Genomic DNA, 19,343 nt, shown 5'->3' with positions numbered 1-19,343 from the left:
TTTGGTCAGAGTCCAAATCTGCCCCTGGAAATGTCAGTTTAAAGTCTGGTCCCGAAATCTGTCGTACCATTAAATAATCAATCTGAAATTTTCCAGTGTGCCCGGGTCTTTTCCACATACACAACCTTCTTTGATGTTAGCGGTGATTACATTAGGCTCTATACAAAATTCTACGACATGGCTTTCTTGTTCATTTCTTTCCCCTAATACATATACACCTACTATCGTTCCTTTGCTTCCCTTTTCTACTATTGAATTCCAGTCCATCAACACTACTAAATTTTCATCTCCCTTCACTATCTGAATAATTTCTTTTATCTCATCATACATTTCTTCAAACTCTTTATCATTTGCAGAACTAGTCAGGATATAAAATTTTAGAACTGTTGTGGATTTGGGCTTTATGTCTGTCTTGACTACAATAATGTGTTCTCTATATTGTTCACAGTAGCTTACCTATTTTCTCATTCATTATTAAAACTACAACTGAATTATCCCTATTTGATTTTGTATTTATAACCCCGTATTCAACTGACCAGAAGTCCTGTTCCTCCTGCCACTGAACTTCACTAATTCTCAGTATATCTAACTTCAACCTATCCATTTCCCTTTTTAAATTTTCTAAGCTACCTGCCCAATTAAGGGATCTAACATTCCACACCTCAATCCCAATCCCTACAATGCCAGTTTTCATCACTTAACACTTCCGTGCTGAGATGCCATGGTCCATACATAAGAGACTCCCCTGACGACTCACCTTCGACTGCGGAAGGCAAAACGTTAGGGGAGAGTCTTATGTATGGACAATGGTATCTCAGGGCGGACGTGTTAAGTGATGACAACACCTGCCGTGAAAGCCTTCATTCTACGAATGTCAGTTTTGTTTTTTGTGATGACATCCTCGTGAGTAGTCCCCCAGAGATCTGAATGGGGGACTACTTTACCTCCAGGATATTTTACTCAAGATGATGTCATCATCATCTACCCTTATTATAGAGCTGCATGCCCTTGAGAAAAGTTACAGCTGCAGTTTCCCCTTGCTTTCAGCCGTTCACAGAACCAGCATAGGTTGATGGTTGATGTTACCAGTCCATATCAGTCAACCACCCAGATTCTTGACCTGCAGATACTGAAAAGCCTGGTGTCCCTTTTCAGGGACCACAAGTTTGTTTGGCCTCTCAAAATATACCCCTGTATTGTTGTTGTTGTTGTTGTTGTTGTTCCTATGGTACGGCTACATGTATAGCTGAGGTATATAGTGACTGGTTAAATTGTATATAAATATGGTATCTAGTGATTAATTAAATACTGCCCCCTTGTGAGAGGCCTTGCAATATTCTGCGCTGACATACCATCATTCACTGCTCAACTAAATATCCATTGGGTTCAAAACAGCCCAGAAATAACTGTGATAAAGTGATCTACAATTCCAAGACTGCAAAGGTTATCTATTAGTGAATATATTAACTGCATGCTCAACAACTCAACGTTACAGTGAATTGTTGCCCTTATTCCTTCCACTATTTGTATTGAAGCCAGATTTTTCCATTATTTTTTATGCATAAAACATATTCCCTGAGCTGAACTTCCCAAAGTGCCATGAGAGGATGAGGTTGGGCACACTACAACTTGCATGGATTCTTAGTCCGAGACTGCACTAGAGCTATACTCCTGTAACCTATTCACATGCAAGGAACTGTGATGGAACATTAACACACAAATCCATATTAACATTGAAAAATGCAAGCTGCTGTCATAAATGAAACTAATGAATAACAATATGGTAGATCAAAGCTGTCTTGTTATTAATGAATGCTGCTAAAAAGTTATATTTCAATAAAACTGGATGCTGAATGCCAGTAGACACTTTTATTACAAACGAAAAAGCAGTTGTGGCAAGACTCAGAAACCAACAATGAAACTTTTCAGCTGAGTAAAATGGGACAATAATTACACACAAACCAAAGACAGTGTTTACAATGGAATTTTCTTTCAAGGCCAATTTAACAAACAAATGTTTCATATCCTTGTGCCTTCTTGTGTTAGGATATATCAAGAACATTTAAATACTGCTATTACAGAATACATTTTTACTATTTATTTACTTTTAACTTATGACAAAATGAACACTCAACTTTCAATTCAAGCACACATATTCAACCAAAATAAAACATAACTAATATTTACTTAAATTTTGCCATTAATTTTATCAAAATAACTAATTATTTACAAAATTTAAAATACAGATTTACCAGTTTCAACAAATTGTAAAATATGTTGCCTTCCTGAAGATTTGTTATTTCATAGCACATTTACTAAAACCCAGTTAAGATATCTCAAGGTATTAAAGTGAGTGAGAATTCCATTTTTAAAATATATGAATGTCTGCACTAAAATGCAACAGTATTACATCAATGTTTCTATATCCTTGTCTGTTTCATAACAGCTGTGTTCTTAGTGAATTACGGAACTCCGCCAACTGTCATTGCTCCCATTGGCAATAGATTATTTATTTTTTTTTGCAATAAAATATATCTTTGGTGAGATTAATATAAACATTATAAAAGAAATAACATCAGTCACAAGCCAATGCTAAAATGTGATTATAATTTTATCAGTCATTGGCTTCATCAGATCCTTCCATATCCTGGATCATCCATTTTGTCCTTTCTTTCTTTCTTTCAGTCTTCCTCTATTTTCAAGGGATTACAAAAGGCACTACAAGGTCCTCACGATGTTCCACTCTTAAGTCAGCCAGAGCTGCTCCTGCACGTTCTGCTACACCCACAACCTAAAAACATAACAAAAATTTGGATTATTTACTTATTCTTCATACAACAATTATGTCAATTACATTCATCAACTGCGAAAATTTCTAACTGCAATCAGTATACAAAGAACAAATGAATGGTTTAATGTCCCACCAATGAAGAAATGAACAGATCACTACGTATAGAGCACATTCAGGGAGTCTATTAAAAAGGCAAAATAAAAGAGTAGGAAGCAGTGACCTACAGGAAAGAGACAACAGTCAACAAGATAAAAACGCATATTAAACTTCTAGTCTATAATAAAATTAGCACCAAGTAAGTCACAGATTTAATGATTGCAGTGCATGTTTCATTTTTCTATAAGGAGCAGTCAAATGAAAACAACAGATGGAAGAAAGTAAGTAAACTTTTTATTATTTTGAAAGTAATTGCTGTAACTTAATTAATTTATACCATTGCAATACAAGTTGGTCAATGTTAATGGAAAAATTATGGCATTTGCCTACAGAACCATGACTGTACCCACGTCCGCTGAAAATTGACAGCCATTCTTCAGGACCAAGTTTATGAAAATGGGAAGAGACCAGGACTGCATGAATGACATGTAAGGGCCTCCCACTGAAACTTATGCAGCATGAAATGTGACTAACTTTCCATCCCTATCTGAAATTCTTTCCTCAAGTCAATGTGCTCTGAAAAGATCCCTAGCTCTAATTTTAACTTTCTGGTGTTTATACTGTAATGTCTATACCCAGTTCTAGTAGCAAACTGCCCTTTAAAAAATTAGTACAAATGAGTTTATCATCTCCGATTAAATTTCACATTATACTACCCGATTTATATTTGCAACTTAGGGGAATAAGCCTTTTGTTAATAATCTAACTTTTAAGTTTCTTGGTATGAACTATGCAGTCATGTTGCACCACATATTCTTGAAAATTCTCCTCTACCTATTTCAGAAAAGCTACAATGTTTATTCATTATGGTAAACTAATATGATAGCTCTACTTGAGAGCAAACCATGTTAGTAATATTTTATTCAAACAAATTGGTTGTAATTAACAAAATTTATATTATTGTGCTTCATATTCTTTGGAATTACATGTGAAACTACGTAAACTTTTCCTCATTATGCATCAGGACTCTTAGTGCAACATCTGACCCAAAATTATCTCATGACTTGATTGTTATTTTGTAAATCTCAAATTTAATAATGTATTCAATTATTTTGTTGTATATAAAAGGAAGTGATGTATGAGCCACAAGGTTGGTCTGTCTGCATTATCATCTTTTGGAAGCTGTCTGTGTGACAGTCTATCGAAGGCTGCCAGACAGCCAATGTATATTCTACCTATGTACATGGTAATCAATCACAATATACGACAAGAAAAGTATTAGACTCAGTGTTTGATTTCAAAATTAGTACTACCGCAACAGAAGACTTAAGGACTTTCTAAAGCAACAATCCCCAATGATATCAAATTTGAGTATCTCATCATACAGAGCAGCTAAGTTGTTATGTGAACTTTCATTAACTGTGATTGAAATTTTCTAGTTTCACTTGTCTTTGTATTTGTGAATGGTGGAGGCCAAAATTATTAAGTTGCTCTGATGGTATGACTGAGAAATCACTATTACCACTTTAAAACTATAGTCAGAGCTTGAGATAACTGCGTATTTTGCTCGCTCAGTATCAGTGGTAATTAAAGTGCTTCCCTCATCTCAATATCAAGAGTGCTATTTTAATATGGTGGCAATGAACTGGGATACGTTTAAGTCTACATACTAAATTTTGCACTACATTTCAGAGTAACTTTTTTTTTTTAAGAGATTACTTTTCCTCAGACTATCATTTTTCCAATGTTCTTTGGTCATGTGACTGTTGCTAAACAGGAAAATGGGGAATTTGCATGTGGCGATAATCTGATTAGGTAGATTTATTTTCGTGTTTTATGCCCAATATTATCTTCAAATATGGCAAGCAAAGAAAATCTTGATACAACTGGAGAGGATTCATATCCTAAACATCATCAATCATCGACACTGAACCTATAACAGTCATAGGAGGCAACACCTTTCTTAGGATTTTCTCCCAATGAAAAAGCCACAAGTTTATTAGAAAGATTATCGGAACTCTCTTATAAGTCAGAATGAACTCCCAAGTTAAAAGTGATGACCTAAAAAAGAGTATTGTTAATCTATCTGACACTGTTATGACAATGGAAAGGAACATTCAGGCCATGTAGGAACAAGTAGCCAACTCCCATTCAAAAATGAGTCAATTACATGAGTTGACTGTCCTTGAAATTCAAACAGTAAACAATAAGGTTGATCACGTACAGTTGCATGTGCAGAACACTGAAGATGTTATGCACACCGAGTTAGGTAGAAGGAACTCTGAATTCAAAATTATGCACACATTTATAGAGCAGGAAAGTGAATTCGCCAAACAGAGACTAAAACTAAATAATGATTAAACTCGTAGCTATACTACCAGTGTTAATAATAAAACTGAGGCTTTGTCTGAAAATTTACAACAGGTTAACATTCGATTAAGTGATGTTGAAACAAAAATGTCGCACCCGCAAATCGACAGAAATTTTGCATCATTTCGTAACAATTTCTCTCTTAAATACTTCCCTCAGGATTATAAAATACACCAAGTGGACAACCTGTGGCAATATAAAGATAGTTTTCCTCTGAATTTGCCTGATTCTGTGAATATTAAACAAGCCATACGTTTCCTTGATGGTCAAGTGTTGTCATGGACTAATCAAAACAAAGCTAAACATAAGATGATCTTGAATAAATTCTGGTTCAAAAGTACACAGACAGGCATCAAAACAGCATGCGATACTGATGATTCATTTGAGAATGTTTTTAAAACATGTTGATAAATTTGACAAAGCTTTCGAGAAAGCAGACAGGGTTAATAACTCACAGAACAACAGAAACAACAACTATAATTGGGGATCACCTCAACACAACCAGCAAAATAGACAGAAAGGTAACAGAAGGAACTGTAATACTTGTAACAACAGTAATGTTGTTGCTGTTGTGGTCTTCAGTCCAGGTACTGGTTTGATGCAGCTCTCACGCCATACAATAAAGTTGCAGTCCCTTGGGAAAAAATTACGGCTGTAGTTTCCCCTTGCTTTCAGCCGTTCGCAGTACCAGCAAAGCAAGGAAGTTTTGGTTAGTGTTACAAGGCCAGATCAGTTCAATCATCCAGACTGTTGCCCCTACAGCTACTGAAAAGGCTGCTGCCCTCTTCAGGAACCAATGTTTGTCTGGCCTCTCAACAGATACCCCTCCGTTGTGGTTGCACCTACGGTATGGCCATCTGTATTGCTGAGGCATATAATAGTAATAGGAATGGTAATAGCCAGAACAGAAACCACAGTAACCAGAATACTGTTAATACCTTCACTTGGTGCTCATCAGGTGGATGAAGAAAGAGAGTATTTAACTATCCTGTTAATGCAAATAATTTTGAAAGAAAGTTTTGGGATGTTATAATAAAACATTGTGGTAAGAAATGTACTGTAGCTCCTTATGAACTTTAGCAAGGTAGTTTAGTAATATTTTTTAAGTCTGAATGTTCTGTGGATGATGTAAATGTTGACAGTGATTGCTTTGGTATTGGTATTTTAATGTACCCTGAGCAGGAGAATTTTGTAGCTAATTGTGTTGGGAAGGGGGACGCTTATCTTGAGTCAGTAGAGGTGGAAGAGTTTGACACTCAGGTGAGTTGCGTCAGCACAAATGATTTAATGGTTGAAGCTCAAGTTGATACACGTAATCTAGAAGAGCTGGACATTATGTTTAATGTTGCACTAACTAATCATGACCGGGCCAGTGGTGAGGCTCAGGAGGGCCAACATGTTCCAATCGACATTAGTGACATTTTGTGTGAATGCCAGGACATTGTGAGGTAAATGAGACTTATTGAATATTTCAGAGATGTTGGCAAGCATGAGTCAGATTTCAATTTCGATAGTTTATTTATCATTCTCCATCAAATTTTACTTGTGACATTGATGAGCACACCTATTCAAGCCCAACTTGTAAATCCAATCAAGCATTAGAAGTTATTCAGAACACAAGCACACAGGTACCACTTTGCCCTACACAGCTGTCTAGTGATAATGAGAACCGTTTCCAGAAATATTTATATTTTGAAGATATTGAGGATTATTTGCTTAGAGAAACTAATATTAATGAATGGTAGTTTAAATGTGCTACAGGTAAAGTTGTAAACAAACAAGCTTTAATCACATTTAATGTTGACATTGGCATACACCAAACAAGGCATCGTTTGGCATTTACCGGCTTGTGCAGCTTATGAACAGCCACTCGATCATGAAATCGAAGTTTTCTCACCTCCCACCTAAATGTCATAGTACTTGTAGTGGATCCTGATGCAGTTTGGAATTCCTGTGTGACGGTCTGGTTAGAGTCTGCCTATTACACATTACGACCCTCTTCAACTGCCGATGGTCTCCATCAGTCAACAGATGAGCTCGGCCTCTATGCTTTTGTGCTGCACGTGTCCCTTCAAGTTTCCTCTTCACTATCACATTGGAAACAGTGGACCAAGGGATGTTTAGGAGTGTGAAAATCTTGCGTACACATGTATGACACTAGCAACACAATCACCTGACCATGTTTGAAGTCCATGAGTTCTGTGGAGCGCCCCATTCTGCTTCCTCATGATGTCTAATGGCTACTGAGATCACTGATATGGAGTACCTGGCTATAGGTGGCAGCACAATGCACCTAATATGAAAAACAAATGTTTTTGGGGGTGTCTGGATACTTTTGATCACATGGTGCATATTTAATGTGAAACCAGGTAGAGTTGAGAACTTTACATGCAAGTTATAAAACCATATTTAGTTCCTATTTGTAAAAGGCTGGTTGTGGAAAGAGTTGCAGAAGATGCAAAAGTGGAGGATCATTGAAAGGATTACTAAACACAACCAACCTATTGCTAAATTTCCTAAACCTAGAAATAAGAAGGAATTAAGGTTATTGTTTGGTCTACGCAATATCCATTGCAAATACATTAGGACTCGAGCTTTAAATGCACCTAGTTTACATCATCTTTTAAAGAAAAACACAATATGGGAATGTTCAACTCACTGCCACTTAGCTTTTGGTGAGATTAAGAAACAAATTTGCAACAGAAAAATTCTACATACACTTGATCTTACTTTACCATTTTGCTTATGACTGATGGTAGCGATATGGTTTAGGTGCTCTTATTTATTCCAGCGAAAGGAGGTAGATGGACAGGTGGAGCAGTGTGCAATCAGATTTACAAGCCACGGTTTGTTAAAACATGACAGAAGCTGTAGTGTAACAGAAAAGAACTACTTGCCACTGTGTGAGAATTCAGAAAGTTTACAAATTATTTAACTGGACACAAGGTCATTATTTTTACTGGGCATAAAGCTCTATGCTATTTCCAAGAATGTAAGCTTTTATCGTAACAGGATAACACATTGGGCCTTATTCCTGCAACAGTATGATTATATTATTTTACATATTAAAGGTGAGCGGAACCGTGTTGCAGATGCTCAATCTAGATTGCCAATAGCAAATTAGCAGGAAAATCCTGGAATATAGGATAAGAACTTCAGAATCATGTTTATCAAAAGTGTAAAAGGTGAAAAAGAAACATTTCAGGTGAGGTGACATCAAAATCAGGATGAAGACCGTAAGTTAGTAATGAGCTTACTTTGAAGAAAGGGGTACGAGAAAGTTGCACAATACTGCCAGGTACACTTGAGTATTCTGTTTGAAAGAGTGTCAATTATACTGGCCTAAGCAACGTTGATTTACTCATTAAGTTTATACCTGAAAGTTTTGGACATTGTGGCAGTATAAAGTGCTCACAGAAGTTGCAGGAGAATGGTTAGTTGGTTAATTTAATAACATCTCTAAAAAAGTGACGTATATATTGTGACAGATGTCAGAGGGTAAAGCTGACAAATCAAAATCAAAGTATTCCTACACAGCATTATTCCTGAAGATAAGTCTGAGCTTGTCAGGGTTGATTTCTATGGTCAACTTCCTCGTTCAAGAGAGGGAACTCTTAACTATTTGTAGTTGATTTGTTCCCTAAATTAGTTATGCCATTTGCACTGAACAAAGTCACTAGTCCCAAGATAATTCAATATTTTGTCAATGATTACTTCACCAGTGTGGGTAAACCAAAAGCAATCCTATCTCACAATGACAGTCAATTTACATCCAATATTTGGAAGCATTTTGTTACAGATATGAAAATCAAACATATTTGCATTTCAGTCTAGTCAACTTCTTGCAATCCAACAGAGAGATAAATGAGAGATTGGATGCCATTGTATGACTTAATTGTGCTAAGGGCCACACGAACTGGTATTCTTACATACAACAGTTCGAGGATAATCTCAATCATTTACAACATGCCACTACTGGGTTTTCTCCAAATGAAATTCATTACAATAAGAAGCCTGCAAACCTTTTGTATGACTTATTTAAATTCCCTACATGCTCTGAACTTTCACCTGATGAGAGAGAGGATATTGTAGGGAAAAATATGGAAGCTTCTTATAAAAAGGCATGATAAAGGTTCAAAAGTAACAGTACAAAGTTGGTGACCTAGTATTAACCAAAAGCAACGAGATTAAGAAATTTTTTGATATATACAATACTGGCCATTAAAAATTGCTACACCAAGAAGAAATGCAGATGATAAACGGGTATTCATTGGACAAATACATTATACTAGAATTGACATGTGATTACTTTTTCACACAATTTGGGTGCATAGATCCTGAGAAATCAGTACCCAGAACAACCACCTCTGGCCGTAATAACGGACTTGATACTCCTGGGCATTGAGTCAAACAGAGCTTGGATGGTGTGTACAGGTACAGCTGCCCATGCAGCTGTAACACGATACCACAGTTCATCACGAGTAGTGACTGGTGTATTGTGACGAGCCAGTTCCTCGGCCACCATTGACCAGACGTTTTCAATTGGTGAGAGATCTGGAGAATGTGCTGGCCAGGGCAGCAGTTGAACATTTTCTGTATCCAGAAAGGCCCGTACAGGACCTGCGACATGTGGTCATGCATTATCCTGCTGAAATGTAGGGTTTTGCAGGGATCACTTCCAATGTGCATTCACCCTGATGTCACTAAAAACGAATGCGACCATCATGAGGATGTAAACAGAACCTGGATTCATCCGAAAAAATGACGTTTTGCCATTCATGCACCCAGGTTCGTCGTCAAGTACACCATCACAGATACTCCTGTCTGTGATGCAGCGTCAAGGCTAACTGCAGCTATGGTTTCCGAGCTGATGGTCGATGCTGCTGCAAACGTCGTCAAACTGTTCGTGCAGATGGTTGTTTTGCAAATGTTCCCATCTGTTGACTCGGGGATCAAGACGTGGCTGCACGATCCATTACATCCATGGAGATAAGATACCTGTTATCTTGACTGCTAGTGATACGAGGCCATTGGGATCCAGCATGGCATTCTGTATTACCCTCCTGAAACCACCAAGTCCATATTCTGCTAACAGTGATTGGATCTCTACCAACGCGAGCAGCAATGTCGTGATACGATAAACCGTAATCGCGATAGGCTACAATCCGACCTCTGTCAAAGTCAGAAACATGATGGTACGCATTTCTCCTCCTTACATGAGGCATCACAACAACATTTCACCCGGCAATGACGGTCAACTGCTGTTTGTGGATGAGAAGTTGGTTGGAAACTTTCCTCATGTCAGCATGTTGTAGGTGTCACCACCGGCTCCAACCTTGTGTGAATGCTATGAAAAGCTAATCATTTGCATATCACATCATCATCTTCCTGTTGGTTAAATTTCGCGTCTGTTGAAATGAAATCTTACATTCATTGTTACCTTGCACCCTCAGGGGAATGTATACTCCTTGTGCATCATGCATGTTGCAAACGCAAGGTCCGCAACTAAAATGGTATTTGCTTCTACAATTTTACACATCAATACTACACTCTTTTTACACAAGATTACACAAGACTTTCCTTATGATGCTTGACACTCTGGGCTGTCAGTAGAACTGTGGAGCATTGGTTAACCGAGCTTACGTTTTGCTTGTTACACCGTCATTGGGAATATACCCATTTACATGAATATAATGCTCCCGAGATACTTATGCTTCGATAAGGCTTATGACTGACACATGCTTATTATGCTTTTCACTAATATGCCTTTATGCCTTTTACACACATGAAAGCAATGCTTTTGAATGACTACTTGATACTTATACTGACAGTAATTACGTACCTGATACCCTTGCATACAAAATGTCTTAGAACCTACACTTGTTGGATGATGCTTTGAAAAGGAGGTAATGTACCATATTTATTATTCTGTAGATTTGATGGAAATGTGGTCCGACTGAAGTACGTAATGGGATTCTGTCAGTCTTATGGTGAGAATCAGAAGTTAATGGTTTTGTTTCTATGATTGACTCCATTACTCTGCTGAGTGTTCGGTAATGTGTTCTCTGAATTGGGTTTTTGCTTTTCTTCTCGCTGCATTGTCCTAGCATGACAATAGAACTTTACCTAATTACTCTCCGACTTGACCTTCATGCTTTCCATACCTCTTTTGTCCTAGCGTGACAACAGATACTTTACTTACTTGATTTCTGTTTTGTTCTAGTGTGACAATAGATAATTTACCTAAGTGCATTATATTTCATTCTTTACTGACATTCATTATTAATATTTACCCATGACACTATGAACTTGCTCAATTATACATGATATTTAACTATTGGATTGGACAATTTCCCTTTGTTTTTGGCTTTGGTGCCAGAAGGTCTTGAAATTTTAAACATGTTGTGTGTGGTTCCTGAACCTTGAGTGTTTGTTCACCAATCCTGTTCTGTATAGCAAAACTGTGATTTAGGGAGATGGAATTTTGAGTTTATGTTTGATGTGAAATTCTTCAAATGGACTGATGATGATACCTGGAACTGATTATTATGTATACATATGTGTATGCTATTGTCCTACATGACTCTTGGTATCTTGTTTTGTAATTTTGACTTTCACGTTTGTATGTTATGATATGAATTATTATTGTGATAAGTGGCTTGGAATTGGATAGTCCACCTTATTATTTTGATTCTTTGAATTTTGGTTTGCTTCTTGTGCACACACAAAAGCTATTTAAGTTTGTTTTCAATTTTCAGTAGCAAGTTAGGCTTAGTTTGTGTGCTTTTGACAAGGAATTTCAGATTGATCCCATATTTCTGGATTTCCAGAGGGCTTTTGACACTACCATACAAGCGGCTTAAAGTGAAATTGTGTGCTTATGGAATATCGTCTCAGTTATGTGACTGGATCTGTGACTTCATGTCAGGGAGTAATTGACGGAAAGTCATTGAGTAAAACAGAAGTGATTTCTGGCATTCCCAAGGAAGTGTTATAAGCCTTTTGCTGTTCCTTATCTATATAAATGATTTGGGAAACAATCTTGAGCAGCTGTCTTAGGTTGTTTGCAGACGACACTGCCATTTATTGACTAATACAGACAGCAGAAGATCAAAAGAAATTGCAAAACAATTTAGAAAAGATACCTGAATGGTGCAAAAATTGGCAGTTGACCCTAAATAATGAAAAGTGTGAGGTCATCCATATGAGTGCTAAAAGGAATCCATTAAACTTCGGTTACACAATAAATCAGTCAAATATAAAGGCCGTAAATTCAACTAAATACCTAGGAATTACAATCACAAACAACTTAAATTGGAAAGAACACACAGAAAATGATGTGGGGAAGGCTAACCAAAGACTATGTTTTATTAGCAGGACACTTAGAAAATGTAACAGATCTACTAAGGAGACTGTCTACACTACACTTGTCTGTCCTCTTTTAGAATACTGCTGCGTGGTGTGGGGTCCTTTGCAGATAGGACTGACAGAGTACATTGAAAAAGTTCAAAACAGGGCAGCACGTTTTATACTATTGCGAAATATGGAAGAGTGTGTCAGTGAAATGATACAGGATTTGGGCTGGACATCATTAAAAGAAAGGCACTTTTCATTGCTACAGAATCTTCTCACGAAATTCCAATCACCAACTTTCTCCTCCGAATGCAAAAATATTTTGTTGACACCGACCTACATATGGAGAAAAGATCACCACGATAAAATAAAGGAAATCAAAGCTCATACAGAAAGATATAGGTGTTTGTTCTTTCCGCACACTATACGAGATTGGGATAATAGAAAATTGTGAAGGTGGTTCGATGAACCCTCTGCCATGCACTTAAATGTGGTTCGCAGAGTATCCATGTAGATGTAATGTAGAACTTCATGTTGTATTACCATGTCTATCTTATGTTACATGGCCTGTTATGCTAGTTTGTTTGTATGCTATTGTTTGTTGCTGTATGGAAACACCTACATCCAGGTATCACCTTCATTGACCTGGGGGATGGTATTCGGGGAAATATATGGGGAGTCTGTCTTCTGTTTTTCTTTGTTTTTAACATGCCATAAGTGATGATCGCCCAACTGGTTTACCTCTTTTCCATATGCATATCAGGGTGTATATTTGGACGAGGAAAAAAATTCCCAGATTTCCCGGTTAAAAACACACTTTCTCCCGTATGAAGATACACTTTTTCCATGTTAAGTAACAGCATACATTTCTTTGGAACTGTAAAACTTATCAATCCTTTCAATGGTTGTGGTTTTACACACCGGCGTAGAATTTCCAGGCACTTTAGAAAACGATACTCAGGATAAAAAACACGTTTTGGAAAGATGTCTGATGTGCAGCAACATGTACACTGCATATTTTCGATTACGAAAGTATAAATTCGAATTCCACCAAACACCGCATGTTACTTTCCGAAGAATTGAAATCGAGACTGCAATGCACTTTTATAAGCCAGTCGTAGCTGATGTCAAGCGATCTCGCCAGCCGATGACAGCGTATATTCAGAGCATAGCACACACAATGTAGTCAGCCAATAGCAACATCAGTGTTGAGTGGTGCGAACACCCAATAGGAAAAGGTAACGGTTTAAATAAATATACACAGTGTTGCTACAAGAAAAGAAAACTTTTACGTATAATATTGGTCTTTAAGGTTAATAAGGTGCAAGAGAAGCTAAGCTTTCAAACATAATGTTGATCTTTTTTTGAGCTTGTTACACTTTAAGATACAGTACACAAATGTGCCAGTAAAATTTTTAATGACAAATGTCTGATCTTCTGGGCTCGAAAATATTCTAAATGGTCATCGTCAAAGATTTTATTTTTGAATGAGAGTCAAACGCTCTAATTTAAAAAATTCATTGGACATTTGCGCACAGAGTTCATCTTGCGTAAAAAGAAATTTACTTTGTAAGTAATGCTTTACAAACAACCATTCGAAATATTTTCTCGCGACCTGTTAGAAACAGATTCGTTTCAGCAGTTGCCAGATAGCGGCAGATAATAGGCTTCGCCGCACTTGCACAGCTATTGTTTGCATTTGTAAAACACTGAATGATCTTACAGTATGTCATAAAAGAAACAAGACATTAGAGGATACTCCAAGAGCATGGGAATTTTGTGAACCATAATAAAATGCATCATTCGGCTTAAAATGCACATTCTTATGTCCACATTCCGTACCAGTACTGTATATTTAAGGCATAATCACATACATGCTAGAAGATGAAAATGTGAACTTGAAATGCAGCGAATAGTTGAAACTAGCCAATAGTGTGGAATGAAACACATCGTTAAAATAAATTGACTGCCTCAGCAGAAAAGATTTCTTTAACAAACCGACAAAAATAACTTTATTGTTCTGCAAGGCGATTAACGCTTGACTGTCAGACAGGTGGAAACAAAATAAAATATGAAACTAATTACATGTCTTAGCCTTCCGTAATTATGTGAATGTATTTTAATTCACTTGATAGCTCCCGGCCACAGAAATCCGATTTGTTTTCATTTGACGTGAGAGCAATAAACGAAGAGGAAACAGCAAAATCACTTAACATAAACACGGGTCACGTGTAAGACATGTTATTTGGTCTTAAGTGTGCCAAAGTGCAGAGCCACGCCTCTTCACTCAGCATTCTTCCATCGCACGTCTCTGTATTTTGCTCTGTGGAATTCCAACATGTAATATTTTGTAATGGGTGCCATCAAACTGTATTCATGCCAGTGGGAAATTAAAATGTCCTGTGGAACATCTCCTGCTTGCAATCGGCCGGTTTGACATCCTGCCCCTCTTTAAAAAAATCTCACAATTAATACTGGATGGGATTATTTTTAACCGGCAGAACAAGAACTCTTCAGAAAAATCTGCAGTCTTTACTGCCTATTAGCTAATAACTTGCTGTTTTGTGTGACATAAAATTAAATATAGGATACATAAAACAAGTAAAGACAAGAGACAAGCAAGACAGTAGAACACATTTCTTCAATCCGTAAGTCCTAGCTTTTTTTTCTCTCTAATCTTGCCGCAGATTTATATGGCGTACTTTCCTTTCTGGGAAAGAATCTATTACCTCATCAAAGTTCATCAACATTTTTGTTACACACACCAAATAAACAAGACTGTTTTGGCACAAACAGTCATTTTTATAACACTACGGAATATAATTCACGAAGTACCAATATCAAATGCCTATTTGGCCTACTACAAGAAAAACACTGTTAGGAAATAGCTTCACATTTCATTCATACACTCTAGCTTCTGAATCATGAGATCGAAAAGGAGTAGTACGAAATTTTTATATAAATTTGGAATCGTCATATTCTTCCGTAATTTGTTTGAGTCCCCATTTCTTCTCCTTCCACGTTCTAACAAACAATCTTGTCATAACTAATTCTGTAACTATTCCTGCCAGTGTCAAAACTTATTCTTCGGTTAACTTCACTAACCCTGCCACAATCATTGGTTTAGTTACCCCACACTTATTCTCCGGTTAGGCGTTGTTATGTGTTCATACAACACGTTTTCCATGCTGCTCCCAGAACAGAATTTAAGCGGCTGCTAACCGGGGACTGTCTCACTGGCCGTTAGAAGTGTAGCGGTATGGCCAAAAATTTTCTGTCAAAATTTCATTTTCTTGGATACACGGAGGAGACAATACACAATCTTTGTTGCCTGTTATTCCTGTTAGCCATTTATTTTCACTCTGGTACTCTGAATCTATGGAATTAGCTAGTAGTTACAACAACGCTGATCATTTGCAAACCCTGTCAACCACATAAACAGCGTTTGGCATTCACCCGTTCGACTTTATTTCGTTCAGCTTGTATAGACCCGTCCCCTTTTGTCTGCAGGAAAGCTTATTTCTAGATGCTACAGGGATTCCCCTGGCAGATACATCACATACAATATGAACGCATTCAAATATCAACTTACAATTCTTTCAGAAATCAACTTATAATTTGCTCAAAAACCAACAGGGATGTGTTCAAAATCGTGTGAGTAATCAATAAACCAACATGTGCTGGTTGTTAGGCACTTTGTGAAACAAGGTCTTTTCCTCAATCATAAAAACTTCACTATTCTGCAAGGCGATTAACGCTTGTCTGTCAGAAAGGTGGAAACAAAATCTAAAACTAAAAACACATTTAAGTCTTCCATAATTACGTGAATGAATTTTAATTCACTTGATAGCTGCCGCCCACAGAAATCCGTTTTGTTTTCATTTGAAGTGAGAGCAATAAATGAAGAGGAAACAACAAAATAAATAAACATAAACATGGGTCACATGGAGACTACCAGCTCCCCACTACAACTCAGACTGCTCTGTGCATCATGTTCGATCCACGATATTTCCGAACCAGGAAAATATTACTTAGTGGCACTCCCCTTCCCTCGACTGTTTGAGGCAGGACGCCAAAAATTTAAAAAATCGACTTTTCAAAAATCTTCAGTTTGTAGTGCACATCTTTCTGAAGAGTCTGATACATGAAACATATATGTTTGAGGGAATATAAGACATGTTATTTGGTCTTAAGTGTGCCGAAGTGCAGTGCTATGCCTCTTCACACAGCTTTCTTCCATCGCACGTCTCCGTATTTCGCTCTGTGGAATTCAAACGTGTAATATTTTGTAATGTTGTAATGGGTGTCATCAAACTACATTCAGGCCAGTGGACATTAAAATGTCCTGTGGTGCCTCTCCTGCCCCAGTCGGCTGGTTTGACATCTATGTCTACATCCATACTCCCAAACCACCTGACGGTGTGTGGCGGAGGGTACTTTGAGTACCTCTATCAGTTCTCCCTTCTATTCCAGTCTCGTATTGTTTGTGGTATTCCTCTGTGTGGGCTCTAATCTCTCCGATTTTATCCTCGTGGTCTCTTCGCGAGATTTACGTAGGAGGGAGTAATATACTGCTTGACTTCTTGGTGAAGGTGTGTTCTCCAAACTTCAACAAAAGCCCGTACCGAACTATTGAGCGTCTCTCTTGCAGAGTCTTCCACTGGAGTTTATCCATCATCTCCGTAACACTTTCGCAATTACTAAACAGTCCTGTAACAAGGCGCACTGTTCTCGGCTGGATCGTCTCTATCTCTTCTATCAACCCTATCTGGTATTGATCCCACAATGGTGAGTAGTATTCAAGCAGTGGGTGAACAAATGTACCGTAACCTACTTCGTTTTCGGACTGCATTTCCTTGGGATTCTTCTTTTATATAGTCATTTCATTTTAAATCAATCCTCATGCTTACTCCCAGATAATTTATGGAATTAACTGCTTCCAGTTGCTGACCTGCTATTGTTGTGGTCTTCAGTCCTGAGACTGGTTTGAAGCAGCTCTCCATGCTACTCTATCCTGTGCAAGCTGCTTCATCTTCCAGTACCTACTGCAGCCTACATCCTTCTGAATCTGCTTAGTGTATTTATCTCTTGGTCTCCCTCTTCGATTTTTACCCTCCACGCTGCTCTCCAATACTAAATTGGTGATCCCTCAATGCCTCAACACATGTCCGACCAACCAATCCCTTCTTCTAGTCAAGTTGTGCCACAAACTCCTTCCCAATTCTATTCAATACCTCCTCATTAGTTATGTGATCTACCCATCTAATCTTCAGCATTCTTCTGTAGCACCACATTTCAAAAGCTTCTACTCTCTTCTTCTCTAAACTATTTATCATCCATGTTTCACTTCCATACATGGCTACACTCCAAACAAATACTTTCAGAAATGACTTCCTGACAAATCTATACTCCATGTTAACAAATTTCTCTTCTTCAGAAACGCTTTCCCTGCCATTGCCAGTCTATATTTTATATCCTCTCCACTTCGACCATCATCAGTTATTTTGCTCCCCAAATAGCAAAACTTCTTTACTACTTTAAGTGTTTCATTTTCTAATCTAATTCCTTCAGCATCACCCGACTTAGTTAGACTACATTCCATTATCCTCGTTTTGCTTTTGTTGATGTTCATCTTATACCCTCCTTTCAAGACACTGTCCATCCCGTTCAACTGCTCTTCCAAGTCCTTTGCTGTCTCTGACAGAATCACAATGTCATCGGCGAACCTCAAAGTTTTTATTTCTTCTCCATGGATTTTAATACCTACCCCGAATTTTTCTTTTGTTTCCTTTACTGCTTGCTCTATATAGAGATTGAACAACATCGGGGAGAGGCTACAACCCTGTCTTACTCCCTTCCCAACAACTGCTTCCCTTTCATGTCCCTCGACTCTTATTACTGCCATCTGGTTTCTGTACAAATTGTAAATAGCCTTTCGCTCCCTGTACTTTACCCTTGGAACCTTCAGAATTTGAAAGAGAGTATTCCAGTCAACATTGTCAAAAGCTTTCTCTAAATCTACAAATGCTAGAAACGTAGGTTTGCCTTTCCTTAATCTATTTTCTTAGATGAGTCGTAGGGTCAGTATTGCCTCACATGTTCCAACATTTTTACGGAATCCAAATTGATATTCCCCGAGGTCGGTTTCTACCAGTTTTTCCATTTGTCTAAAGAACTCGCGTAAGTATTTTGCAGCTGTGACTTATTAAACTGATAGTTCGGTAATTTTCACATCTGTCAACACCTGCTTTCTTTGGGATTGGAATTATTATATTCTTCTTGAAGTCTGAGGGAATTTTGCCTGTCTCATACATCTTGCTCACCAGATGGTAGAGTTTTGTCAGGACTGGCTCTCCCAAGGATGTTAGTAGTTCTAATGGAATGTTGTCTACTCCCAGGGCCTTATTTTGATTTAGGTCTTTCTGACCTGCTATATTGTAGCTAAATATGGCTCTGAGCACTATGGGATTAAATATCTGAGGTTATCAGTCCCCTACAACTTAGAACTACTTAAACTTAAATAACTTAAGGACATCACACACATCCATGCCCGAGGCAGGATTTGAACCTGCAACCATAGCGACCGCGCAGTTCCAGACTGAAGCGACTAGAACCGCTCGACCACACCAGCTGGCCTGTCGCTAAATAACAAAGGATCTTTCTTTCCATGTATTCACAGCACATTCACTTGTCTACACTGCAATTCAATTGTCATTCCCTGCACCATGCGTCA

At 37.7% G+C, this 19,343-nt stretch overlaps 1 protein-coding gene across 1 annotated transcript in view; it reads right to left on the bottom strand.

Annotated features, from left to right (window-relative positions):
* Nucleotides 1-1,850: 1,850 nt before the first annotated feature.
* The window catches only part of LOC126281747 (ragulator complex protein LAMTOR1), a 58,826-nt gene continuing 41,333 nt past the window's right edge, over nt 1,851-19,343 (bottom strand). The window contains exon 5 of the mRNA XM_049980933.1: nt 1,851-2,791. Coding sequence (XP_049836890.1) covers nt 2,699-2,791 — 93 coding nt within the window. The 3' untranslated portion in view covers nt 1,851-2,698. The remainder of the gene's footprint in view (nt 2,792-19,343) is intronic.

Source organism: Schistocerca gregaria, chromosome 7, assembly GCF_023897955.1.
Source record: "Schistocerca gregaria isolate iqSchGreg1 chromosome 7, iqSchGreg1.2, whole genome shotgun sequence".
Lineage (NCBI taxonomy): Eukaryota > Metazoa > Arthropoda > Insecta > Orthoptera > Acrididae > Schistocerca > Schistocerca gregaria.
Note: the sequence above shows the minus strand (reverse complement) of the source record. Positions and strands in the feature narration are given on the sequence as shown.